Genomic DNA, 26,983 nt, shown 5'->3' with positions numbered 1-26,983 from the left:
CTTTTCTATCATCCAAAGAGACTGTGGTTCATGGTAGGTGACACACATGTAGGCTTGCAAGTGAGCAGTAACTGAGTCCCTTTTCTATCTCCCTGCTGTTTTCTGTGGGATCCAGAACATGGGTCACAACATGCACTTATGAGCAGTATGTCCCATCAAGCACTAATGACAGCAGAGCTACAGTGGCAGGAAACAATCTTGTACCTGTCTGCAGCCAGGAAATCATGCAGAGGTAATAAACTGTTCACTCTGCAATGATGGGCAGTGGCCAATGCCAGCACCCGGCGGTGGAAGGGAGAGGGCAGGAGGGAAATGATCACATCACTGTGGCCCCCCAATTCTATGCCTCTTCTTTCCAACAGATGACAACGTTGCTTACCCTCTTCAAACCCACTCACTCCAGCATTCTCCAGTGATCTTCTGTTCATGGTGATGGGATCTGGGTCATTCACATAAGTCTATACCCTTCTGATCCATTTCACCTTTTTTTTCCCAGTGGTGACAGCGGGCAGTGGAATTAGCCAGTCACACTCATTTTAAGGGCACTAGTTCCCAGACTGGTTATCTGAGAGTTGCAATTATTCTAGATTTTACAAATAACTTCAGCAGCACAAGTCGATCTGAATGAGAAAAGTGACCAGAGAAGGTCAAAATTCCACTTGTAAAATCATTTTATTGGTATAAATATACATATGAATAAAATACCTTCAAGCCTGTAATGTAAGTGAGTATTTGTGAAATGTCATATAAAGGGTAGTATCTTGATTTTTACAGGTGTCAAAGTATTCTTTCTTAAAATCACACATTAAAAGCTAATATGCAGACAGAAATTGAAGGCCTTCAAAAAACATGAATATTCATAAAACCTCATTCCAATCCAGTATGTACACTGAGCTGGACATGGACTCTGTCCTCTGCTGTGCTTGTCCACGGTACACGAAGGCCACTCGCCAAGCTTTAAAATGTACAACTCCACGTCAAGGAAGGCAGTTAGTTCCCCATGGGAGAATGTAAAAACCATACCCAAGATCTAATATATATAATTTATACAAATTATTTATTAATGTGCTCTGTTAATATAATTACAATGTGCAATTGCATACATCAAGAATAAATTGCCGCGTCGAGCCACTTGCAGACTAGACGCAAACACCTTCAGCAGCAGCCCGCCTTCCGGATGGAGTCACTCGTGTGAGTGTGCGTCCAGGAACTCCATTCACCCCAGCTTGCAGGGCGACCTCTAGCTGCCTCAGAGAAATTCAAGTAGGGCCCAAGGAAGAATTGCTGGCTTTCACTGAAGGCATAGGAAGCAATGTTTAGAAAGCAAACACCAAGGATCAGGGGAAGACCAAAACTGTGCTTGGACAATCAAAAAAATGGATCTGTTTCTATACTTTGAAAACAAAAGGAAGGAAAAGAAGTTGGGAGGAAAGAGTGGAGGACGGAAAAGAGGGCAGGAAGGAAGGAAATAAAAGACTAGAAAGACGATGGTAAAGCATTAAGAGAAAGGAAGAAAAGATGTCGGCCGTGGTTCCTCTCTGATGGCTGATGCTCCCTGCGCAGGAAGACTTTGGCATGGGTAACCTTTACACAAAAATAAATTCTTTTTCTGCTTCTTCTCCGGAGTCACTAGATTTGCTGCCTTGGAAGCCGTCTTTACTGGAGGACTGTTGCCTTTGCTCTTGATACTCCTGGGCCTGCTGGCCCCAGCTCCTCCTTGACACTGAAAGGGCAAGGCAAAAAGCAGTGCTGTTAACCCACAGGACAAGGGCGGACAGTGGCCTGGTCAGCGGAGCGGGAGATGCTGGGAAAGGCGGGGAGGGGAGAGGTTCAGAAACAAACTTGATACTATGCTCATATAAAACAAACCAACGCAACCAGAGACAAATAAAACGAGCAAACACACACAAACACAGTCTATGACAGGGGGAACCTCTCATAGATGTGGCTGAGACTCCAAGTGAGGAAAGGTGTAGATGGGGGAGGGGGAGGACAGCGTGGAGGCTGTGCCACACGGGCCACCTCTGCAGTCATGGCTTCCTCTGCCCACAGTAACGGGACAGGGCAGAGGTGGCCTGAGCTGCTGCTGGCTGACAGACACCCTATCCTGCACCAATGCCTCTGGCCAGGATTCAAGCTCAGTTTCTCTGCACTGGGACAGGCTATCAGGAAAAGGTCTAGGAATCTCTGAGAGCTTCCCATGACTCAGCAAAGGTCAGTTTCACTCTTTAAGAAAGGAATAGTCTTCACTCTCTGTGAAATAAATGCCTAAGTGTGATGAGAATGAATTCAGTACTGCATGCGATACCTCAACCCTCCAGGTAAAGGAATCACCACATTGCTGCTTGTTCTGACTGCAGTCAAGGATCCACTAAGACTTTTCTAAGCCACGATGGGAGAATCATGGATGGAAGTTTTATGTTAGACACTGTTTTCTTATGGCTATTCCTCACCATTACCCTTTAAGGAAGGTTCTATAAAACTTGGAACCAGGAGGTAAGCTCAACTCATCCTTCAAAGCGTGCATTCTTTCCAACTAGATGACAGCCTCACTGTCGCTGTATGCTGGGAGAGGTCCGGATGCTGCACTGCTATGAGGGCAAGCTGATGCCACTCGCTTGAACTAAAACACAAAAGCCAGACCCTCTGTAAAGTGGCTTGAAAGAAGAGCACAGCAACCTTATCTCTCAGAAGCTCAAATGATTCAACCAGGAATGCAGTGCAGTACTTTAGTCCTGCAAACACTGCCAGATTCATCAGATGCTTTTTATCACACTGACTTTTGCATTGTGCTCACATTTACAACCTCACCAGAGCTGGCAGTTTAAATGTTTAATCCAGCAAAGAGCACTACAGAACAGTAAAGCTAAATGTAAACATATTAAAGAACTTCTCTTGCCCATATAGCTGTCAGGACCAGATTCTGGTCTCTAGACCACAAAAAAATTAACTTCTTTTTTTTTAAATACCAGAGATTGAATTCAGGGCCTCTGAACTGAGTTGCATCCCCAGGACTTTTTTATTTTTTATTTTGAGATAGGATCTCACTAAGTCATTGAATTGCCAAGGCTAGGTTTTGAAGAGTTTTTTTTTCCTTAAAAAAAAAAATCTCTTCAGGGTAGAAAAACAAGGAAGAAATATTATAACTGATTTTTAATTTTTTAAACTTGTTTTGGGAGAAAAAATTAAATATTCTGTGCAATTGGTTAAGAGTTATTCATAAGGCAAATTTAGAGAAAGAAGATATATATCTATAAATAATTTGCATTTTATCATAAAACCAACTGGGGTCATAAGTTTTTAAGCTCTCAACTTCTGTGTAAATTGAGAAAAAGGAGATGTGGGAAAGTTTCCTAATATCTTTGTCTTGAAGTGCTCTGCAACAAATCCAGCCTGAAAATAGAGCACTGTTTGTGAGATCTGCTATGAATGTTTTTCATCCTATTTTAAACCAAAGTATTTCCCTATATCAAATGACTCAAAAGTAAGTTTGCAACACTACCAGTACAAAAGAAGAAATAACAATGCTATATTGCTTATTTGTCTTTAGAGTAAATAGATTTGTTTTAATCTCTAAGTCAAAATAATAAGCTTTTCACCCTGCCAAATACTTTAGCTTCTTGGAAATCACAGGTCTAACTTATGCTATGCAACTTGACATCAAGGTACTTTCTAAAAATGGAGACATTTTATGTAACTCAAAATGTTTATGTCATAGAAAAAAATTCAGGTAACTAGGGTCATTACAGCAGGCATGACTGAAACTTAGAGAAATACAACATAGGAATCTTCAGCAAAGAACACTGTCCTTCAGTCTCCACTCAGCACTGATTCTTTTAAGTCCTCTGAGTCCTCCAGGGTGTCTAGAGAACAGCAGGGTAGGAGGGGAGAAGGAAGAGCACAGATCACTAGTTTAATGCACAGGCTTTGGGACAGGTGACACAGAGTTACTGTTAGTCATGCAAGCAAAAATGACAGCAACCTAGTTACTGAGAGGAAAAAGACCCAAGCTATTTCAGGAGAACTGTCAAAGCATTTCCCTAAGATAGTAACAATACCTAAAAACTCATTGTAGTCCTGTAGTTGTAACTAAGTTGAGAGCACTTTCCTAGTATGTGCAAACCTCTGGCTTCCATTCCCAGCATGAAGTGCAGGTGATTATGCTACGCAAATTCACCTTCATAGATTAAATTCCATATTGTGCATGCATGTGTAACCTAACTTAGGACCAGGCTGATGCATTCTTAGTACTGCAGAGACACCATGTATTCAGTCTGGGGCACTGAGGCACATGGATGGAGGAACCAGCAATACAACTAATGCAGTGAATTTGGAAACCATAGCACTGTCTCCCAGCCTCAGCCAGATTAGTCCAGATCCCTAGCACAAGCAACCTTGTAGGAAGAATGTTCTTTGTCAAGTTTGTTTTCCAGCCCTTAGGGAGCATCTATTTGATTGCATATAATTAAGATGCTAATTACACTTATATTGAAGTAGGTCTGGTCAGGCTTCCATTATAGGATGGTCTACGTAGGATTTGTCTGCTTGAAATCTAAATCTCTGGAATTCATTTGAAACACATTTGCAAAATTCAGGGTTTTTACCAATTTAGAAAGGCCTCCTCCTAAGTAGCTTGATTTAATGTTTGATTTTATAATGGGTAAAAAATATACTGGACTTCTTCAATGTATTTGTACAGTTAAGAATGCTGAAGCATCTCTGTACGCGTACTTACATGTATTTATTCCCATTTTTGTATACTAATAATTGGTAAAAGACACTCATGTAAATGAGAGGTTAATTTACGCAGTACAAATCCTGGCGTACATATTCACATCCTGTCTACAGTGGTAATAACTGTTGTAGAGAGCCTTAAACGTGAAGTCTGTTGCTCTTGAAAATGATTTAATTCTGCATATGCATATATGCAAATAAATCTGCTAATTTAAAACCTTCTGAAATATGCTTATAAACCCAGGATCAGAGAGTCACATAAAAATTTGAGATTTTCCCCACCGCAAGCTCTACTGACATCTGTATTTTCAGGAAGGGAAAATGGTGACCTTAAAATAATATTTGGCAGTTGGCTCCAATTTTTTTATTCTTACCTAGGAAGAGACCAAATGCCAACTTACTTTAAGTTTTTCTTAAGGATTTATATAGGGAAAGTAGAACCTGGGTTTGGTGGGAAAATGCAGAACAGAGCACTAGCTTACACCATACAAGCCACAGCCAAACATTTGTTGGCTGCACATTAGGATATCGAGGAAGCAAGATATATATAAAAGGAATCTCAGAATCAGATATGGTGTACAAGTAGGATCCATTACAGCACATGCAAAGCCAAGCAAAAACAACTATTTTCTTCAAGAAAATAGGATATAAGCCTATGAGGTATGAAAATATCACAGCTTACAATTAAATGCAGGGAGGAAATGATACGAAATTCAAAAGATGCAGTTACAAATATTTCCAGAAGAGTAAACATTTTACCTGTCAAATTAATATTAAAATAGCCACACAATTTAGAAAGTCATGATAAAGAATATGCAGAATGCTTTGAGAACAATAGCCTCTGTTTGTTTCAGAAATACATGATTTAGGAAATTCAATTGTTTTAGCATTAGCAAAGCTGCTCTTAAGATTTAAAGGAAAGCACACACCATGCACTGGTCTAGTGAATGTTACTTGTTTTAGCCAGGAATCATTCAGCAAGCAGACTGCTATGCAGTTCTCAAAGGAGAAAACAGTTAAATGCTAGGAATCGGCACTAACAAAACAAAATTAAGATATTAGTTATACAATTACTTTAATTGAAGCGCTGATAAAAATTAACTTTTGGGTATGTATTTCAGGAAATCAAAGAAGCAAAGCTAATACAAGATGGTCCTATTTAATTCCATCAAATTTGATGTCATCTAGCACAAGGAGAATTTTAAGCTGATGAGGTCACAGAACAATGTGTGAGGGACACAGGATGCCTCCCCCAGGCCTTTGGATGATTTGGCTGTCTCTGCACTCACCCTCTTCACGCTAACCCAAAGCCTCATGGGATGACTCGTGTGATACTGGAGGTGATTTCTTTCTGTTGTACAAAGTGCTTTTAGAGGCTCTAGAAAATCACTGTATTAAGGGTGCTTTGTTAGTAAATGACTTGAGTCAAGGAATGTAATACTATAAGTGTAAATTTTCAGGTTTTAGAAATATCTACATAACCTCAGAGCAATACAGGGACAGTGATTTTGACTTAATGTATCCCCCCAAATAACTCTAGTATTATTTAGAAAAATAAGTCCACACAGGAAATCTTTCCCTTTAAAAGTGAAGAATGGGATTGGCATGTGGATCAATGGTAGTCCATCTGTTTAGCTCTGCAAGGTCCTGGCTTCTGTCTTCCTGCACCACAAAAAGCAGGGAAAAGAAAAAAGTAAAGGACCAATTCAATTGGTCTACAGCAGGTGCTACCTGGTCAAAATGGGAATGTTCTATACTTACTTAGATGATTTAGCATCTTTGGTTTCTGCTATGGGCAGCATCCTGACCTCCACTCCGTCCTCTAACTAGTCTTCATCAGAGCTCTAGGCTCTCCCAATCAGGCAACCTGGTCATAAATGAAGTTCCGGAGATGAGCTGGGAGATGCTGTTTTGCTTTAAAGTCTGTACTGAGGACTGTACATTCTTAAAGAGACAGCAGTCTCATTTGTGGTGACCCAGTCCCAACTTACTAGGCTGTACAACTTTAATTTCCCACTAGAGTTAAAGCTGGAGTGGACACATGAAGTTTATGATGCCCAATACCGTGTTTATGTTTGAGCATGTGCACACAGTTCACTCTGCTGCAATAAAAGTAAGGTATTCCTGTCATAAGGTCATCCTCTTAGCCCACAAATGGCTCCTGAGGGAGTGGCAAAGGGCGGAGTAATACGACAATACTAGGTTGTGGGCTTGACCTGTGGGATCCCAAGTACAGTTACATGGTAACCCCAGATAAAGTTTTACACGATGACAAAAGCTTTATTTCAAGGGGAGAACAAATCAGAATATTTTATATATTCTGCTTTTCTGATGCAAAAAGTTTAAGTAATTTTTTAAGTTGTGTGTGTGTGCAGGTTATACGTCTGTATCTGTGTGGTACTGGGAATTGAACCCAGAGCTTCTGCAATGAGCTAAATCCTCGGCCTTTTTATTGTTTTATTTTGAGGCAGTGTCTGGCTGAATTGGCCAGGAGGCATGCAATCCTCCTACCTCAGCCTTGCAAAGTCCTGGAATAACAGGCAAGCATCACTATGCCCAGCTTCAAGTCATTTTTGTGAAAAGCTACTACCCAGGGAGATAAGGAATATTTTAATCACAGAAAAGGTATTTCCTCTTTGAGTTGGCAAAGCGTATTTAAAATTCTCCAATGGAGGTTCAAACTGAGTTGGAATCTCTGTTCTTTTTGTCTTCTGTGACTGTTCTCACATTACAGAATCCATTGCAGGTAGAACAGAAGACAGACAGGCCTAAGAGTAAATTGCTGGAGAGGAGAAAAAATTGTTCCTCAAGGTTAAAAAGTTAATTGGTATCTTTTCTTTCTTACTGAAGGGTCATAAAATGTCCAGGTGTCTGATTGTAGGTCTGCATTCAGTTTGTGGTTTTTTGTTTTTTGTTTTTTTTTTATCGATCTTTTCCTAAAAGAGTGGAAGGTATTAGGCCAGTATTCTCTAAGGGAATAACTCTATTACTCTAAGAATTTCTGACCCAACCCCAGCTGAAAGGTAACAGACAAGATATAAGAGGAAATAAACAAGAGGAATGACCTCAAATATAAAGATAAACGTTACAGATCATAAAAATTTGATGGACAAGTCACCAATGTAACTTGATCCTTCTCATCTGAATATCTAATTTTAGGTGGTTGAGTCAATATATTTTGCCTCCAACATTAGGACCATCCTGTTGCCATTTAGAATGAATTAAAAAACTGTTTGCCCCGTCCCACAATGCAAGTTGCTCCACGAAAGCTTGCTTTTGTTAGTGCCAGTTCATAAGCTCCAGGTCAGCGAGGGATGATAATCGAAGGCTCTAACCATTTGTTGGCTGTGACCTCCTGTGCCCAATTGCATTCACTTCCTCTTCTGCAATGGTGGAGGACAGTTTTGAAGATCTTTTCCCTCTACTGGAAGGCTTGCCACTGTCATGATCTGAATGTCTTTTGTAATAATCTCCTCTTTGCACTACCGAGGAAAAGGGATTCATTTTACCCTTTATAGTTCAAATACATCAAGGTGTTCACAATATTAAAATATTAATATTAAAAATTAAATATCAGCTCACCCACCCGACTTAGGATTCCAGGAACTTATAGGTTTGGTCCTGGGCAGATATACCATTCTCTACAGAATTCAACAGCCAACATTATGGAAATGTCGTGCAAAATGAGGTGAGCTCTGAGTCTGCCCCGAAAAGGTACTGACGAAAAGGCCCCAGTATTATCATTTTGATTCCACGATGGATTAACAAAAATCACGTTCACTATGGAATGATCCAGATGAATCACAGCAATTTACCTGTTTCAGAAATTAGTTGGGCACGCTAGTCCAAAGGGAGGCACAGAACAAGGAAACGAAGTAACCAGCATGAATAATACACAAGAAAACATGAATGAGAGCAACAGGAACAGTTTCTTAGAGAATGACAGGACTCCTGAGTGGCTGCCAGTCCTGGGCCACCTTAGTAGGGGAGCTAAGGAATGCGCTGAAGTTAAAGATCTCACTGCCCAGACATTCCCAAGCTTTTCTCAGACCGCATGTGTATTTCTGGAACAACTCAGCACAACATGGCATAAAATCTTGCAATCAGCTCGGTCTTCACAGCTTTGCAGTCCCAGCCAGCCCACTGGAAAGCGGGGGAGGTGGGGGGACACCATGAACCTGCCTAATGGTTGCCCTTGGGGGAAATGAGGAAATTCTTGAAATGTCTGAGGAACAACTCCACATCTAACTTTCTTAGGAAAAAAAAAATGTAACTGTCACAGCAGTTGAAAGTCTGCTAGAGGCATCTAGCTGACATCCACTTGCTTAACTAGAAAGGTTCTGTGACATACAGAATATTACCCATGAGGCTGGGATGCAGGTGGCTGCTGTGGGCCTTGTTTTACCATCCAGAAAATATCACTTTCCTTAGACATTAGGACAATGATTTCTTCACTGCATCTCTTGACTTGAAAAAAAATCCTTCATTAATACCCTTGCTTTTAACAAGATGAACATTTCTACTTACCACTGTGACCCCTTCCCCCACTTCTCCCCAACAAAATCCCCAAAGGCATTGCCAACGCTTCCTTAAAAGCAAGGATGTAAGGTCAGCAAGTGTAGAAGAGATGGTGAGGGAGGCAGAAATGAGGGAGGGGATGTGTGGTGAGAACCCAGTGGCCAAGGGACGATTAGTGGCTCAGGTCACTTTGAACCACCACGACTGAAGGCTCTTCCTTTTATACCAAATGTTCTAAAACAGTAGCTGAATAGGAAATCTTATTTATTTATGCTGTGTGAAAGGACTATAAATACAAACCACGTTTTGTGGCTTTAATTTCTCTACTTGACAAAAGTAGTCTTCCAGCTTCAGTCAAAATCCTGCCTTTTTAAAATTTATAGCCAATAGGTAAGTGAGGTTTTGTCTCACCAAATAAATCTTCAGAATGCAGAAAATACACAGTGTTTTTTCTGTTGCTGTTTTTGACTAGAATCCCAAGCCACAAAGAATATTCAGTGAAACCTTCTGTTAACACCAACCCAAGACTACTACCAATAAAAGAAAACAGAAAACAGACCACAGTAGGAAATGTTAGAGCTATAGATTAAAGGATTCTAGTGCAAACCAATCTAAAATAAAATGCCGTAACTCCAAATCACAATGAGAGCTACCTGGACATAAATGATGGCTTGCGTGACTCCAGAATTTCTTTACAGGTATAGTTAAGGGCTTAGAGACAGCATTTATACCACACTTTATGTCGGACAGAAAGCAAAGGCAGCTGAATGGGCAAGGTGAATGATAGACACTGTGGCTTCACCTCTAGTAACAGCTGGCTGCTTAATCTGACGGGTGGAAGTCATCACTCACAGCACACAAACCGATGGTGCAGGGCCTCCTTGGAGTGTTCCCACAGGTGTCACACTTCCAGGATGACAAATGTGATGTATGGCCAAATGGGCACCATGGGCTACAAGGCCTCTGGAGCCCTCTAAGCTCGCTGTTCCAGAACCTTGGCAATGGGTACTGAAACCAACCAGGGAAAGCGTGCACCTAGAGATCTACAGACAGCACCAAGCAGGCCTTGAATCCTGCTTAAGGAACTCCTTATGGGCTGGGATCCGGCTCAGGAGCACCCAGCAACTTCACGCCTTTTAGCTGTGAGTCACATTCTTCTTTCAGGCCCAATTTCATCATTACTGTCGCACCAGGTTTCTAAACTAACATATCCCTCTGGTTCCAAACATTTCATCTAAGGGACGCTGTCTTGAACTCTAGCATAGGGGTTAAATTCAGGATTAAGTTTTTTCTTTTGAAATGAGTCGCTTTGGGGAGAGTAGTCCCACAGGAAAATGATGCTTACCTTCCTGGGAATATGTCCTGGGGCTGGGCTGGGGGCTATTCTGCCCGTCTCTCTCCTTGTCTGAGGGAACTTTTTTCAGGACAGGAGGAAGAAGAGCAACTTTAGGGGAGCTAGGGCCAGATGGAGAGTCTGGGACATCCTCTACAAAGAGAAACACAGGAATCAAACTCTTCTACAAACTGGATTCGAAGTGCGTAAGTCAGGTAAATCTTACATATAGATGACTCAGAAAGAAAACAAAAACAAAATTTTCTGGCCAATAAGAACTATTACGTTCCTGGTTTGTCAAGAATCTGTAACAAGAAAGACAAAGAATGATGAATGTTAAAATAAAAGGTTAAAACTGGCACAGAAGTGCATCTCTACTGCAGAGACACAGCACTTCAGTGGGCTGATATGTGGAAAGCAGGCTATAGGTGAACCACATGTTCCTTTTGCCCCCAAAACAAATGCATGACAAATTGCCTTTACCTTGCCAAATCCATGCAGTATCACAACATATGTGCAAACATACATGTGCTCATGTACCTACATACACATACTTAAGGTCCCTAGGATAATTCAGAAACATGGATTTTTAGAATTGCAAAGGACTTTGGTCCCTGGATAAATGAAACGATAAACTGATCTTTTGAGCTGAAAAGATGGCAAGATAGCTAGGACTAGAATTCTAGCTTCTTAGTCCCACAGCCTGCGTGGCTTCACTCTGGTTGCCAAGGTTTACTGAGCGGTGCTTCTTTCTCTGTTCCACTGTCAGTGCAGAAAGCCTCCAGTCAGCGTGGGTGTGTGCACACGCGTATGTAGAACATAACCCATAGCTGATTCTCTTCATTCTTGTATTTTCAATTCAAGTCACCTACTTGCTACACAAAAAGGCAGAGATGCAACAAGACCCTGACAACCTCTCTCAACTCTGGTGAAGAAACAAGCTGTATTTGAAAATACTTGCTCAATTCTCAAGCTCTGCAATGTAATTGCTTCTTAATATAACTCTCAAAATACTAAGTACTGTAAAGTAAATGAGCATATTTGGTAAGTAAACTGAAAATTAAAGGTTCTTACAATAGCATATTGGATTTAGCTGATTTCATACTCAACATTTACAACTGAGGAGCTAAAATACTCTATAAACTGGATTAGATTCATTTTATGAGTTATTTTGTTACTTTAGATTAGAGGCACAACTGGCTGATAAAATATCTCAGGGCCAAGCCACCTTCTGAGTTTTTACTTTTCACTTAAAATGACTTTCCACGTTTATTTGCCTCTGTTCTCCCTACTCAATCTATGATGAAGGTATTTTGTATGTACTAGAAAAGGCTCATGTTTCCCATCTCATAAAAGCACATCTTATGAGAAGGCTGTGGTAGAATCAGAAGTCCCTAAGTGATCTACAGCAGCCGGCTGTTCCTAATGGCCTGTTTCTCAAGGTTCCTTCCTTAGCGGCTTCTCTTACTGGGTTTCCCAAGAGACAGATGAACACTGAGCAGGCTGGCTGCAAGGCGAGTGACCTGAATGTATATGGTTAAATGAGAAAAATCCACTGGCTTGGACATGCAGGTTACGGTGTTTTTCCTCTTTCTACCCAGCCTATCTGGCTGGTTACTTATAGTGGGCTGTGTGTGTGCCCCAGGGGGAGGTCAGCAGGAGACTGACTCCCACTGCAGGTTGGGGCGTCACAGTGCCGGGCTATTCTTCACCAGGTATGCCCAGGATGCCTCTCACTCCTCCGTGTGAAATGCAGCAGCAATGAGCACTGGGAGTTTGTCCACGTGCAGTGCTCAGCACCGTGCCTGGCAGAGTTAAGGCCTCAGTTAAGAAGAGCCATGACAATGACAAGATCATGACAATGACAATGAGGATCTGACTATCTCTATCCCTGCATGCCTCATTTTTGTAGGGAAAAGGGAAGAGTAACTCATTATAAAACCCATTCAACCTTACTTTACATATGAAAAACCTTACATTTGAAAGTTGTTAAGAAAGACTTGAGGCAGACTTTTTTGTGGTAGAGAATATTTTAAAGCTTCTTCTATCATTAGATTTTCTATGTTAATAATCAGAAGATTTCTTGGTAAATGGCCAGAAAATGAACATCTTAGGTTTTGCAGATGACATGGCCCTGTTGCAACTATGCCCAGTCACTACATAGATGGCCACAGACACAAACCAAAACAGATGGTGTGGCTCTGTCCAGTAAAACATTATTCTTAAAAAAACGGCCCACAGTCTGCCAAATCCTGTCCTAAATCCTTAAGATGTCACAGAATAAGGTGTGAGAATAAGAGCTTGCACTTTTCCCTCTGGTAGCCTTTATTTTTACATCTCAGCCTTTATAAGAATCTAAACCCAGGACAAAGATTTCAGAACACTCAGTCATGCATGGAGATGCCATATAGGCCTGTGCTTTCTGTCTCACCTGCCAACTAACCAAGCCCTGAAAAGAAGGACAATCTCAGGGTCCCCAACACCGTACATGTGAGCTGTGGTGTTGAACAAAAGATACAAATCACCCAGCCTTTGCCTTTGCCTTTGCAACTTCCTGTGGGTTGGTTTCTTGGGATCCACACAGAAGCTCCTGCACCCCATCTACCAGTAGCCCTGGAGATTGCCCAGGGGTCCACCAGCCCTGTAAAGCTGCCTGGCCCCGGTGGGGTTCCCAGGCCAGGCAAATCCTTACCAGGCTGGGAGGCAGTTCTTGGTTTCTGCGGGATGGTGGGCCGGGCTGCCAGGGTGGGCTTGGGGGACTGGAGGAGGGGCTTCGGGCTGGTTGGGGTACAGGAGGAGCTGCGAGACCTCGAGCTTGCTTCCACTTTGGACTCTGCTTTAGCATTCTTTTCTGGAGTTCCCAAACCAAAGCGGTTCTCTGGAAGGCCTGGGTGTAGTTTAGGCACTGAAACAAAAAGTGGCAGAGAAAGCAAACTTGAAAATCAAAACTCAAAAATGCAATAATTTGATGATGGAAGTCTGGTACAAACTGCTATAAACATTACTATCATTTCTCATGGTAGATATTTTGCATCCAAAGCATGCTGTCAAATACTAAAATTCTCTGCAGAAGAATGATGAGCTTGACAGCTTTTCTGATCATCCCTGACTATTCCAGAAATGGCAAGTTCTACATTTCATAGTGGACAGCTCCATAATCCTGCACAAAGTGATGAGCAGGTCTTAATGCATTGGACGAAGCTCTTCCTGAGGTCTAGTCAACTGGAAGGTCCTCAGTTCTAGACACCAACAGGCACAGCTCTTGGCTACAGGTTCTGACTGAGCAGGGCTACCCTGATGGCCACAGCTCAGGGCTGGTGTGGGAAGTGCTCTCCAGAAATGTCCTCCTATTCTGCATCTCCATCCACATGCCTACTTAAGCAGGCAACTAGCAAAAATAAGTTGATAAGTATAATGTATAGTTCAACTCTTACTACATAAAGGTACTACAGAAAGTCAGAAGGGCACCCAACTTCAAAACCAGGACCCTAACATACAACTTACAAGTTTTTCCATCTATGACATCTTACCCTTATTCCACCCAAGCGGTCAGAGGATTTCGTGCATAATCAAGTTATGAGGAAGACTAGTCCCTCATATCAAATAAAATAACCATCACCTTTCACATGCCATCAATCATGTTCCAGTGCCCCCCACCACATGCCCAGTTTGGGAGCTCTCTGCACACGACTTCAACCACGGAAAACCTTCCCATGGGGAGAGCAACTGAAGAGGATTTGGCTCTCCCGGGTGACAACTGAGAATGCACAGAACAGAGGCCTTCCCTCAGCTGCCTGTTTTTATTTCTTTTTTGTCAATCACAGGTGACTGCAAAGCCAGAAGCAATCCTTCTCAGGGACAATAGCAGTATGGCCTGGCTTACCTGCTCCACCTCCATCCAACCGCTCCACACTGCTCAGAGTTGGGCTTGGATAATCCTGGGACATGGCATCATTCCCAAGCTTCTAAAAAATTCAAGCACCCCCCACCCAAAGTGTAAGTTAATAGCAGGTAATATTGGGGGAGGGAGTAGGTACAATAAGAGACAACAAAGAATAGCTTGTCTGGCTTTTTCATGTCCCTGGGCCTTTACTACCCGAACACAGCCATATGAAACATTTGGCTCTAAAGTTACTCTCACAGTCCCTGGAGAGATCATTGGGCCATGGGAAGCTGGTAGCTTGGTGACACTTCTTGCCTTTCTTGTCCAACACCTATGAGGTTGGCAGCCCTGATGCTCGATATGAAGGGAAACTCACACTCCTCAAATTTACAGCACCCTATCCATGTCTGCTTTACAACTTTTAAAAGCACGGCAACCCTTTTCAAACTCAGCATACTTCATAGGAGAAAGGGAGCCTCAAGTGGGCAGAGTCTTTGCTGCTCTGGGGGCCGAGCCACAGGACGCAGATGTGTCATCAGAGGAAGGTACAGATGGATGAACTGCAATTTGTTTTAGCTGAGGAGGAACGCACGGCTGTGCACAAGCTAGGTGGGCACTCTGCCACTGAGCCGACTTTGGGCCTCAGTTAATCTTTAAAAAAGGGGAGGTGTTGGTGACAAACACAGGGCAAGTTAAGTGCCACTGTCTGAGGAAGTAACCAAAGCCTACAAGGCAGAAACTGGCCCTTCCCCATGAGTATGCTTTAGGGCAGGGCAAAAAAGGGCATGAAATATAAAGCCCAGAATTTGATTACGAAGTCCACAAATTCTATTAACCAAAACAGTCTACACCTACCTCTCATGAACGAAACGCAAATGGGGCAGGCAGGTGGAGCAGGAGGCAGGATGATTCCTGAGGTAGCCTGTTCCTTCCTCTATTAAACTCAAAAAGCAAAAAACTGCTCCTGATTCCAGCTTGAAACTAGTCTGAATCAGTCAGGAGGGACTGATGAATGCGGCTGAAAGCTCACTTATTCACTGCATTCACTAGCCTGGAAGTGCCAACTCTATCCGTCAGAGAACTGAGGGATATAGAGATGCTGAGGGATTTCATCAGGACACATAAAAGCTCCCCTCTCCCTAGAGTGGGTGAGTGTGTCTGGGACATGAATGCACCAAGCCCCACAGCTATAAGGTGCACACAAGGTGGCATCACCAGGTGACCCTAGGAAAGAAGCCCCAACGTCAGTGTGCTGTGCCCAGAACAAGTGTCTGCCAGACACCGAGTCCCACTGGGGGCTTTCCCTTCCAGGATCGTTTAAGGGCGCTCCCAGCACTTCCAGGTGAGGACCACATTATGCTTCATACTCAGAACTTCACTTGCCTGCAACTTAGGTTGTTTTCTCTCTCTTTTCTTTTCTCCTAGGCTTTCTGAACTATGTATAAATTCCCAAACTATGTAAAACCAGGATAAAACAAGGCAGTGCCAATCGTTTTTGCAAGCAGGCAGCCGCCTTGGTGGCTCTCAGGAGAAAAGACACAACACCTAGCTTTCATAACTTGCTATGCTCCTCTGCTTATAAGTGATAAATGATCTATTCACATTTACCATTCTTTTCCCTGAAATGCATGTATTAAATGGCATTCATATAAAGAGAATTCTTCTGCAGGGAGGGTGAAGACACTATTTATTTTCCCCACAAGGGATGGACCATACATTTTTGTCTTTGTAAAGACAGCCATGGCATTTTAGGGGTAAAGCTAATTTTTGGAAAGCCTTGTTTAAAAAAAAAAAATTCTGATAGAATACCCATGACTAGTCGGAATTTCAGATAAAAAATTTCAAAGATGGTGGTTGTCTAATTTGACACTAGATGGCGCTATGGGAATATCAGTATATGCCACTAACAAATATAAATACATAAACCATAAGGATTTTGTCACTTTGAGTTAATTAATATATCAATCCAAGACACACGGAAAAAACTTCAAAATTTCTCATTTTTCCACCAAAAAGCAGCTGTTCATCACTGGAAACAGTGACAAAATAAACAGCTCATTAGTGAAAACAGTGCATTCACTGTTAAAAAGAAAAGTATAAAATGGAATACAATGTAAACATTTGGGCATCAGACTCACTAAAAATGCAGCTGTAGCACGGTTCCATTTTTCTGCCCGCCCAGTGAAGGTCATGTTATGCAGGATAGAGTTACATGGTTTCCCTCCCCACCCCTCCGAAGGGTTCAGGAGTGAACTAGGAAGGATCAGCAATTAGGCAATTGCTAAACAATGGTGGTGTTGGTGGGAAACCACTGTGAACAGCTGGGAACTCCTGTGGGATGCAGGATTTAATGAACAAGAGTTGTTTAGAAGAAACATAAAAGAACCCTCCTCTATATCTGGTGTGTTCTTTTTTTTTTTTTTTTTTTTTTTCTTTTGAGCCAGGGATCAAACTCACGACCTCGTGCTTGCCAGGCAGGCACCCACACCACTGAGCTAAACACACCTCTGGTGTGTTCTTTACCATTACTCTGAAAATCAAGGGTTCACTGGAGTGAATTCCCTACTGATACATCAAATTAAAAAAAACCAACGTTTTGTTTTCCTTTTGATGGGAAACCAATTTTGTAAAAGTAAAAATCACTCAAGATAATGCAGAGAAACTAAAACAAGAGTGAAACATGGGCAAGAAAATTTGTGGATATTTTTAACCAAATTCTGGGCTTTATATTTCATGCCCTTTTTTGCCCTGCTCTAATGCAGACTTATGGGGAAGGGCTGATTTCTGCCTTGTCAGCTTTGGTTACTTCCCTAGACAATGGCACTGAACTTGCCCAGTCTTAATGGTTTTAACAAAGACACATTCCTTTAAGTTCTTATTGTATAAAATGGGTGAAAGGAAAGAAAAAAGAATCTAAGAACCCTTTGAGAAAAGAGGCTCAGCTGGGCGTAGGGGTGCACACCTGTAATCCCAGCACTTGCAAGGCTGAGGAAGGGGGATTGCTATAAATTCGAGGTCAGCCTGGGTTACACAGTGAGGCCAATCTGAATTACACAGAAAGACCTTATCTGAGAAAAAAATAAAGAGGCTCAAACAATAAATAAATAATGCTGTAAAGTCACATCTGGGAGGAAAATTTTGTAGCTTTTTCTTTATAGGAATATATAGATAGATAGATAGATCAATAGTCAAGTAAATATTCAATTAATTCTGATAGGATACTTGATTTTTTCTTGGATCATTTAAATCTGGGATAGGGTAAAGAGCGTTGAGGTTTGGAAAAGGAATAATTTATGGAATTACTAAAGACCAGATTCCACTTTTACATAATTGTAGACTGGTTCCACTATTTTTATTTCCCTGTCAGTTCTCTGATCTCCAAGAGCCCTCAGGGTTCCATCTGGACAAGTAGGCTCAGCGTCCCCAAGACTGAGCGCCCCTGGAATGACTGACACATTTCAGATGTCACGACATGCACAGGAAGGCCCTGGGCCCCTGGGAAAGGCCAGGAGTTCAAGGCAGCAAGCTCCCGCCCCTGCAGCCTGCGCTCTCCACCCCCAGGAATGAAGCCAGGACTGAAGTGGAAATGGGCCATGCCTGCCTTCATGTTCTGGCCTTGGGTTCTTTTGGGACGAGTCCTTTGTTCTTAGATTTTTATTTCACCAACAGGCTATTTTTCTGTATTTCTGAATTCCGTGAAAAGCAAGTGGCAACCAACATGCATACAAGAGGAAGAAACGGCTCTTACCTTCTGAGCACAGGCAGCTCTCTGCTCCTGCTTGGCTTTCATCTCGGCCAGCAGGCTGCTACCCATCACCTGGACGCCGTACCTGCGTCCCGCCTGCGGGCTGCTCCTGCTGTCCCCGCGCTCCGTGTGCCCGGCTTCCTCACCCAGGCTCTCATCAATGGAGTCAGGTGTCTTTATCTCCTCTGCGCGGTCTGAATTCCCATTGTGCTCCGTGGCCTTTGGCTCCTTCCTGGGGGTGTCCACAGCTGAACCTCTGACAGCTCCTTTTGGGGAGGAGGGCTCTTCGGTCATCAGGACCGTCGGGGGTCGCTCACACTTGGACCGGGATTTGATTAAATTGAGAAAGCCACTTTTCCGAGAATCTCGCTTCTTCTTTTCATCTCCTCCTTCACTAAGCTCGTGGGACTCGGAGCCTCTTGCGGACGTCCTCCTGCATTCCCAAGCAAGGCATGGATCAATCCTGTGGGTCTGCCTATACACACAGGTCCCAGCAGCACTCAGCCAAGACATAAACATGGAAGTGGCAGCACACACAGCTGCCATTCTGAGACAGTTTAAAAAGTGAAGTCATTGAATTGAGGAGAGAGGAACATGGAATATTATCTTCACATGCACCCAGGAGGAAATAGAGACACATACAAGTAATGACTGAGAAGATGCCGGTGTCAGCGCGAGGACAGAGATGCGGTGTGTTTTAATGTTCAGGGAGGTAGTGGAGAGGGAAGGGCCCTACTGAACCCTCCATGATTACCACATGAAACCCACTCCTAGTGCTGAAAGCCTCGGGTTCTTGGGTCCACTTAAATATAACAAGCACTAAAGGGCGTGACAATGTGCAAAGACAGAGTGAGCCTTAGCTGAGGTTCTAGAAATGGGACATCCTACAACTTGGGAAATGGAAGGGGAGAAAGAGTAAGTGATGGGAGCTGTGTGGGGAGCATCACAGACATAGTCTTCCAGTTAAGACCGAGGGACTGAGCACTCATTCAGCACCTCAGAATCTCCACTACCGTTACAGCAAGGGACGGAAAAAAAGTCATGAGCCGCACAGGGGAGAAAAGGCAAAACCAACAGAATTGGAAGCCCAAATAATTATGCACAACTTCACAGATCTGACATGGCTGGAGCCTGAACTGAAGGCCCAGAAACAAGTGAGTTTGTGTCGCTCCAAAAGGGAGAGCAAGAACACCATGGAAGGTGACACTGAAGGGAGCTTGAGAGAGGACAGCTGGTGAAAGCCATTTACCGGGTTACTTTTTGCACAGTAAACCAGAGAAACTCTGGATACAGCAGAGCTGACAATACCAGAGTAGACCAGGGTGATGCCCCTCAGCCCTTCTCTACGCCAGACCTCAAAACAGGTGGCAACTGTACAAAGCCCACAAGGAAGTCTGGAAGAGTCTGACAGTCAGGGAGACCCCAAAAGGACCACCCTGCATGGAAGCCACTGATCAGCAAGCCTCAGACAGAATCTTTCAAGAAACTTATTTCTGTCCCACTCCATTTCAAGATGAAACATTAAAAAACTAAATATGCACTCAAGACTAACAGTAAAATGTGATAAGAGAAGCAGAAATCTATGGCTGTCTGATATAACGCCCAGAAATCTCCCAGGATCAGCGGAGGGTCACACAAAGACTGAGAAATTAGAAGCAAAAGGTAAAAATTAATTGGCTAGTAGATGAAACATACAGTTGAATAATGGAAGTTTAAAAGAAAGAGTACAGAGAAAAAGGAAAGCTAGAAATGGTGGAGGAACTAATTCAAGCAAAGTTCCAGTACCAATGGATATGAATTTCCATGTCCAAGTGCCCAGTAAATTAAACAACTTATTCTACAGCATATTATCTTAAAACTTCAACACACTCAGAATAGAGGTGACCACAAGTGATCCCACAGAATGACAAAAACAAGACACAAAGATTATATTGGAACAGTTAAAGATAAAAGACACTGGAGCAGTTTTCCAAATTATAAACTAAAACAATCCAAATCTACAACTAACTGTATACCTAATGACATCTTGTTAATCAAGAGGAAAGACATCTGAGTTACATAAATTCATTTCCAGTGCGCCTTTTCTTGGAAAGCAGCTGCAGCAAGTGTTTTATCAAAATAAAGGGGTGCACTAACAGAAATAGGAAAGGCATAGGACGAGGTGAAGGGAATTTATGCCAAATTATAAAAAGATAGCAGAAGAAGCGAGCAGTGGAACAGGCCCAGAAGTGATACAGGTAAGGATATATCCAAGAAGAATAAAGGACAAGACCATCCAACTCCAAGGTAGCTCTACATTTCACTTCTGTTGGCCCAGGTCAGTAGAAGCAAGGGTTAATTAACCAATCTGATCTGAGACAAGGACAACAGCCAGGAAGAGAAGTGAGGAACCAGACCCTATGATCATTGACAATATTCATTAAGTTCAACAGTCTGCTCGAACCCCTGTCCCACAGCCTACATCCATCATAGACCAGAGGGTTGACTGTAGTTCCCTTTTACCAAGGGGAACAACAAAACGCCTTGGCTTGGAGGGTAACCATACTCTGGGGAGAATGTACAGAGGAGCCTCTGATGCAGGGAGGGCGCTTCAAAAATCCATAGGTCCTGAAGTTGTGACTGGCCAGATCCCAAGACTGCAGACATTGGAAAGAAAGTATTCATTGAAAATCCCAAGAATTTTTCTTTAACTCAGGTTTTATTTATTTTTTTTTAATCCACCAATCAATCTATCCATCTACCTCTCTACCTACCTATTTTGAGACAGGGTCTAGCTATGTAGTTCAGGCTGGCCTTAAACTCACTGTGTGCTGCAGGCTGGCCTTGAACTCATGGAGATCTTCCTGTCTTAGTCTCCGGAGTGCTGAGATTACAGGTGTGCACCACCACACGCAGCCTTTTAAAAATTATTATTTTTTCTTTCCTTCATCATTTTTTTTGAGTTTGGGGATTTTTCCTCCCCTTTTCTTCCTCTTTTAGTTCCTTTTCTGTTTTTCTTTTCCTTTTTCCATTTTTCTCCTGTCCTTACTTCTTATGTTTATTTCCTGTGTTTTCTCTGTTCATCTTTTTACTTCTTTTTCTGGTTCAGTCCTTCCTGTGCCTGTTCTCTAACACTGTTAATTTCTTTTTACTCTTCAGTAAGAACCCCTACCTCGTGTTTCTCTCTTCTGACTTATACCTTATTATATCCCATTAATTACTTTATCAGACTTTGCATTCATCCTCTAGGTTGTTCATTCCCTCTGATCCACTAGGATGATTGTTAACCTTTATGAATCTCTAGGTAGCTAGTCAACTTTATACTACTGTTGAATACAGTTTCATTGTTAGCAGAAGTTGCTCCATTCTGATTTACTATAGATAAATAGTATGTCAGTATTTGGTTTCTCTTAGTGTTCCTACTGTAATTAAAACTCTTTTTTATGATTAAGGATAGTATATTATTGGTCCTTAAGGTGTGTCAATTTGGTTCATATTTGACACTATAAATGATGCCAATTTTATCGATATAGCCAAGGTGATGTAGATTTTGCTATTAGTTGGCTTTCTTAGAATGCCAATGTCTGAATTGTCTTGGGGTTATTAATACAGTGGCCCACTCTCCAGTAGAACTGAGAGAACTGGGTACAGGGCCAAATACAATGAAACTTCCATCCCAAGTGAAGGAAAGTGGTTGGATCCCGAGACAGAAGTAAAAGCCAGCAGTTAGTCACACTCAGAGGACAACACTGAGAAGTACACAGTAACTAATGAAGTCTCCATTCTAAAACAAATCTTTCCTTTACAATCAACCTACAAGCCCTAGCACAAAAACAAAAATTAGAAACATGAGAAGAAAAGCTAGAAAAATGACCCCACAAACTCCAATCTCCAAAAGCTGATACATCAGGTGGTGGAGGGGTGCAAACCAAAAGCTACACACCTGAATTATTTGAATGATACCAAGGGAGATAATGAGGCAGATCGTTAGGCATTTAATGAGCGCACAGAAGATATTAGCGGTAAGATATTACTTAACATATACCAAATGATCAATGAATCTACAGAAGACACTAACAAAAAGCTAGCAGAGCTAAAAAAAAAAAAAAAAAAAAAGATGCAAAACAGGAATGACAAGTATAAATCAGAATCTATAAAAGACTCCAAATAGAAATTCAGAATATTAAAAATTCTATTAAAAGTATAGAAACCAGAAAGGAAAAGGTTATATGTATGTAGCTAGACATATATAAATGTATGTATATATATGTATTTGAGATAGATAACCATATTAATAATTGCTATTTATCAAAAAGAAGTTTGTGCTGTCATTGTTTATCATTTTTATGCCTAGATCTTGTAACCTGAACAACTACTTCTCAGATAACAATATACAATATATTAACTAGTGTTGATTTCCTACCTTTTTTAAAAAAAAATCTGTATCATTTCTATCCTTTTTTGTTTTGCATTTTAAAATTAAAAAAGCATAGAAACCATCAATGACTAATGTGAGTACAGAGGCCCAGAACTAGCAGAAGACAGGGGTAGTACTGGTGATTGATTAATTACAAAAACCTTAAAAACAACAAGAGGACATGAGAAATGGATCTGAAAGCTCCCAGAGAATGAAATAATAACTTAACATTCATTGGAGTTAGTGAAAATTCACAAGAGTATAAAGAAAACCAACAGAGTGTGAAGAAAAGTGGGAATAAATTTTTGCCAGTTATTCCTGAAACAGAGGACTAATATATCATCTCAAAAAAAATTATAGACTCCCCTAAAAAAAGAAAACATAATAAAAAACAGGCTAATGAAATGAACAGACAGGAGTACAAACTGCCAGCAAATATAATGAAAACAATGTTCAACATTGCTGGCCATGAGAGAAATGTAAATTGTAACACTGAGATTCCTTCATACCCTGGAGAGAACAGCCACAATCCAGAAATCAAATAATAACAAATGCAGCTGAGGCTGCAGAGAAAAAGGAACCCTTGTACACTATGGTGAGAATTAAACTAGTAAAACCACTATGGAAACCAGTGTGCAAATTTCTAAACAATCTAAAACTAGAGATTTTATTTGATCCAGCTATTCTTCTTGTAGATATCTCCCCCAAAAGACTAAAACACATTGTATTATAGTGATCTATGCATACCCAGATTTATTTATAGCAACACAACTCATAAAGGCTAATCCTGGAAGCGACCTATATTTCCATCAACAGATAAATGGATAAAGAAAATGTATTTACACACAGTGGACTACTACTTTGCCATAATTACAATAAATTTCAGTCATCTGCCGGAAAATGGGTAGACCATAAGACCAAAAAGTTAAGAGAAATAAATCATACACACAAGCTTAAATCTTGCATGGTTTTTCTTATATGAGACATCCAGCTTATAAATAAAGAGCAAAATAAAAGATACTAGGAAGTAGAAAGATCTTCTTCAGATGGAAGTGGATCAAGAGATGGAAGGAAGGGTTGGAAGGTGGGGAGGTGATGAAAGAGGATGAAAAAAAGGAATAAAGACATGCTAAGTACATGCACCAACTCTGCACAAAGAATGGAAACATAATTTACTGATCAAAAGCTTTAAAAGTTTAGAAAGTATGTCTAATTTTCATTCAGGACCAAATTCATTCAAAACCAATTAAAGACAAAAGCAGTATTAATGGAAGAGGAAATCACACTGGAGCAGGCTTAACCATGCACACAGTTCACATCAAATGCCCATGAATCTCCAAGCTAACTAAATACAAATCTTTAAAGTTTATGAAAATCAGGGACCATCAATACAATGACTAGTAGTGTCAGACTTTTAGCCTGGTCGGTAGTAAGCCACTGATATAACAAGACATTCTGAAAACAGCATTCTGCTTGCAAAAATAGACTTGGAAGCAATTCATTGAGAGATATTTCCTATTTTCTTGTTTATGGCAGCATTTTATGAATTCTTAACACAGAAAATACATCTACCTTTTCCTTCTATAAAAGAATTAAAAGCTAAACGAACTCTCACAGGATTGTTTGCACTCTGACAGACGTGTGCAGAGGCTGAACAAAGGACAGTAAGTCAGTGGCAGGGCAAGAGCAGCTAATTTTTTGGCAGGGAACAGCACAGTCATGGGAATCCTGAAAGACAGAGTAGGATTTTGCCAAGTATGGGACACTCAGTTTCAAGGCCAATGTCAAAGACAACAAATACCTGGATCCTAAAGCTTACACGATTAAGTTATACTGTGATGGATATAAAAATTGAACTTATTTCTACCTCACCATCCTGCTGAGGTGAGATAAGGCACAGCCATGGAAGGAATGCCTGGTTCTCCCTCACCTGTGCTCTGCTTATCAGCATGGGTTAAGTCCATCCCTGAATTTAATATTTCAAGGAGGACACTTCACATACACAGATCCAGTTAGGAGTGTTTTATAGGATGGATCTGCACTTACTTGGGGATTAAATAACTTGGTACAAATTATGCTTCAAAACTGAAGTGTCTTAAGCTAAACAACTATTCGCAGAAGTAACACTGAACTGTCTTCCAAGGAAACTCCATCTTATTAACAAGAAAACTCTTCAAAGGCTAACCCTGAAGCCTCTCCACTAATGCTGCTGTCATTATGACACCGTTAGAGCATGCCATTTAATGATGACTTGGCTGCACCCCCAATAGCAAATGCATCCAATTATGTGTAAGAAGGATTTCTGTAGAAAGCAATGCCAGCCTGCTGATGCTCACAGCCCTGTAATGGTGCATTTGGATAAATGTGGTAAAGTCCTTATGTAGCAGTGACAAAACACATGTGCCATAAGAAACTAAAAGGTTCACTACCATATCACTAAAGAAATACCTTGGTGGTACTGCTCTTAGTTTGAGTTTAGAATATCATAATAGTTCTCACATTTGTGCATGCTTTAGAATAATCTGTAAGGCTTCTGGACATAAACTGCCAGGCCCCACCCTCCAGAGTTTTTGACATAGTAGGTCTAGGAGACAGGCTGAGAATCTGCATTTCTAGCAAGCTCCCCAGTAGCACTGATATGGCTGGCTTGGAAATCATATTTTGTAAACTAACAGAACAGTATCTCTTACAAAGCTAGCCTTAATACACTAAGTTTAGTTTTAATTGATAGTAATCTACATGTGAAAAAAATAGTATCATAGTATGAGAATCAAATGAACTCACTTGGAATCCATTTTGGTGACTTTCTTAGTAAAAAATTCATCCACACCTTCATCCACTCTCCCCATAAGACCATTCTGCTCCCCATCTTGGGAGACTATGGCAGCAGCACAAACCTGCAAGGCAAACAAAAGCAACATTAATCACATCCAGCTTAGCTCAGTTAACACTGACTGCTAGACTGAAGGTAGTATATGTGAGACACGAGAGGAACAGGGCTCACTAAAATGCGCTCTACATAATCTACTGGAATGTAAGCCAGGTGTGCAGCCGTAACCTTGACTGGAAGAACAGAATGGAATGTAAACACCCGCCTGGTGGAGACTCATGCTGATGTATCAGAAGCTTGGACCTAACGGGCTATGAAGAATCCACATTTGAGAAAAGCTGAAAGTGAGGTGATAACATAACAGGGCAATGTGACTGTGAATAAGAGAATAATGTGAATAACAGAAACAATTACACCGTCCATCTGCATGATACCTCACACTGATCCGAACAAGGTTTTCCTACATCTTACGGTAAAGAGAGGACCAGCAAAGTTCTTCATTCAGCAATACAGAGAAAGCAGCTCACTCTCAACATTTGTATTGACTCCAAATGACAAAGCAGTACAGAACTTGTCTCATTTTCCTTTTGGAAAAAGAATGGAGACTAGCAGTCTTTTTTGTTGAGAAAGATCTTGGTAGTTTACATGTGTTTTGTGCATGATGACTTCACTTCCCCATCTCTTCTTTGAGCTCAAAAGAGTTTCATTTTAGTTATCTGTTAGTCACAGATCTAACAGCAGCTCAGAGGGTGAGGGGCACCGATACAGGTCTCCCAAGGGACGGATTAAGAAGCATGTGACTCACGACACATGGTCTAAACATAGGGTTTTCCTCAAATGACTCTCTTTTCTGTTTTAAGAGAAAAACATTACATTTTACTTGTATAATTGTCCCCCTCAGCCCGTCTTTTCTCTTGCTTTGAAAGAGAATTCACAGCTGGTGCCAAGGTTCTCTGGGGATGTGGAGAAGGTCAGGGTCTCAGAGATGGAGGCACAGGGCTGAACAAAGCCATCTGCTCCCTGCAGGCCAGGCCAGGCCTTTGGATTCCCAGCCCAACCCTGTCATTTTGGAGATAAAGACACCAGCATAGATGGGTTCTGAGGCATCCAGAAACACCAGGAGACCGCCAGGGAGGCACGCTTTAAAATGCAGCTGCTAATTGGAAGGCAGCAGGAGGGGCTGCGGGAAAGGCAGCAGAGAAGCCGAAGCACAGAGTGAATGAAGTCCATGAAGGAGTTCAAGGCCAAACACACAAGCTGCTTTAGCCATTTTCTAGCACAGGAAAAGATTGGATTCTCATCTTCTCTGTCAAGGAAGATAAACGTCAGAGTGGAAAGAGTCATACAGCTGTGGAGAGGAAGACAGAAACCTCAGCCCCGTCCTGATCAGTCTGGCTGCTTTCGAGGTCCCAGAACGGCTCCTGCAAATAAAATTGGAACTGCCGCTGCTGCTATTTGAGAAATAAAGAAGGCAGACTTTACACCTCGGGTGCACAAGTAAATGCTAAAAGGACAATCTGAGACTGCTTAGAAGATCAGTTAGT

The 26,983-nt window shown here is 41.6% G+C and overlaps 1 protein-coding gene across 8 annotated transcripts in view; it reads right to left on the bottom strand.

Annotated features, from left to right (window-relative positions):
- Positions 1-653: 653 nt before the first annotated feature.
- The window catches only part of Carmil1 (capping protein regulator and myosin 1 linker 1), a 300,958-nt gene continuing 274,628 nt past the window's right edge, over positions 654-26,983 (bottom strand). For 3 of the 8 annotated variants that reach the window (XM_063259964.1, XM_013151413.2, XM_063259969.1), the window contains 7 exons: positions 25,394-25,506; positions 18,217-18,646; positions 14,469-14,550; positions 13,278-13,490; positions 10,598-10,738; positions 8,070-8,216; positions 654-1,723 (listed from right to left, as the gene is read on the bottom strand). In XM_063259964.1, the coding sequence (XP_063116034.1) occupies positions 1,587-1,723; positions 8,070-8,216; positions 10,598-10,738; positions 13,278-13,490; positions 14,469-14,550; positions 18,217-18,646; positions 25,394-25,506 (1,263 nt within the window). In that variant the 3' untranslated portion in view covers positions 654-1,586. Of the gene's footprint in view, positions 1,724-8,069; positions 8,217-8,549; positions 8,575-10,597; positions 10,739-13,277; positions 13,491-14,468; positions 14,551-18,216; positions 18,647-25,393; positions 25,507-26,983 lie in introns of those variants that run through there. The other 5 variants (XM_063259966.1, XM_063259968.1, XM_063259965.1 and 2 more) reach the window with 3 other exon arrangements.

This window comes from Cavia porcellus, unplaced genomic scaffold (genome assembly GCF_034190915.1).
Source record: "Cavia porcellus strain 051 isolate PalLab524CR breed Dunkin Hartley unplaced genomic scaffold, mCavPor4.1 scaffold_13, whole genome shotgun sequence".
NCBI classification, from domain to species: Eukaryota; Metazoa; Chordata; class Mammalia; order Rodentia; family Caviidae; genus Cavia; species Cavia porcellus.
The sequence above is the reverse complement of the archived record's forward strand: the minus strand, read 5'-3'. Positions and strand labels throughout refer to the sequence as shown.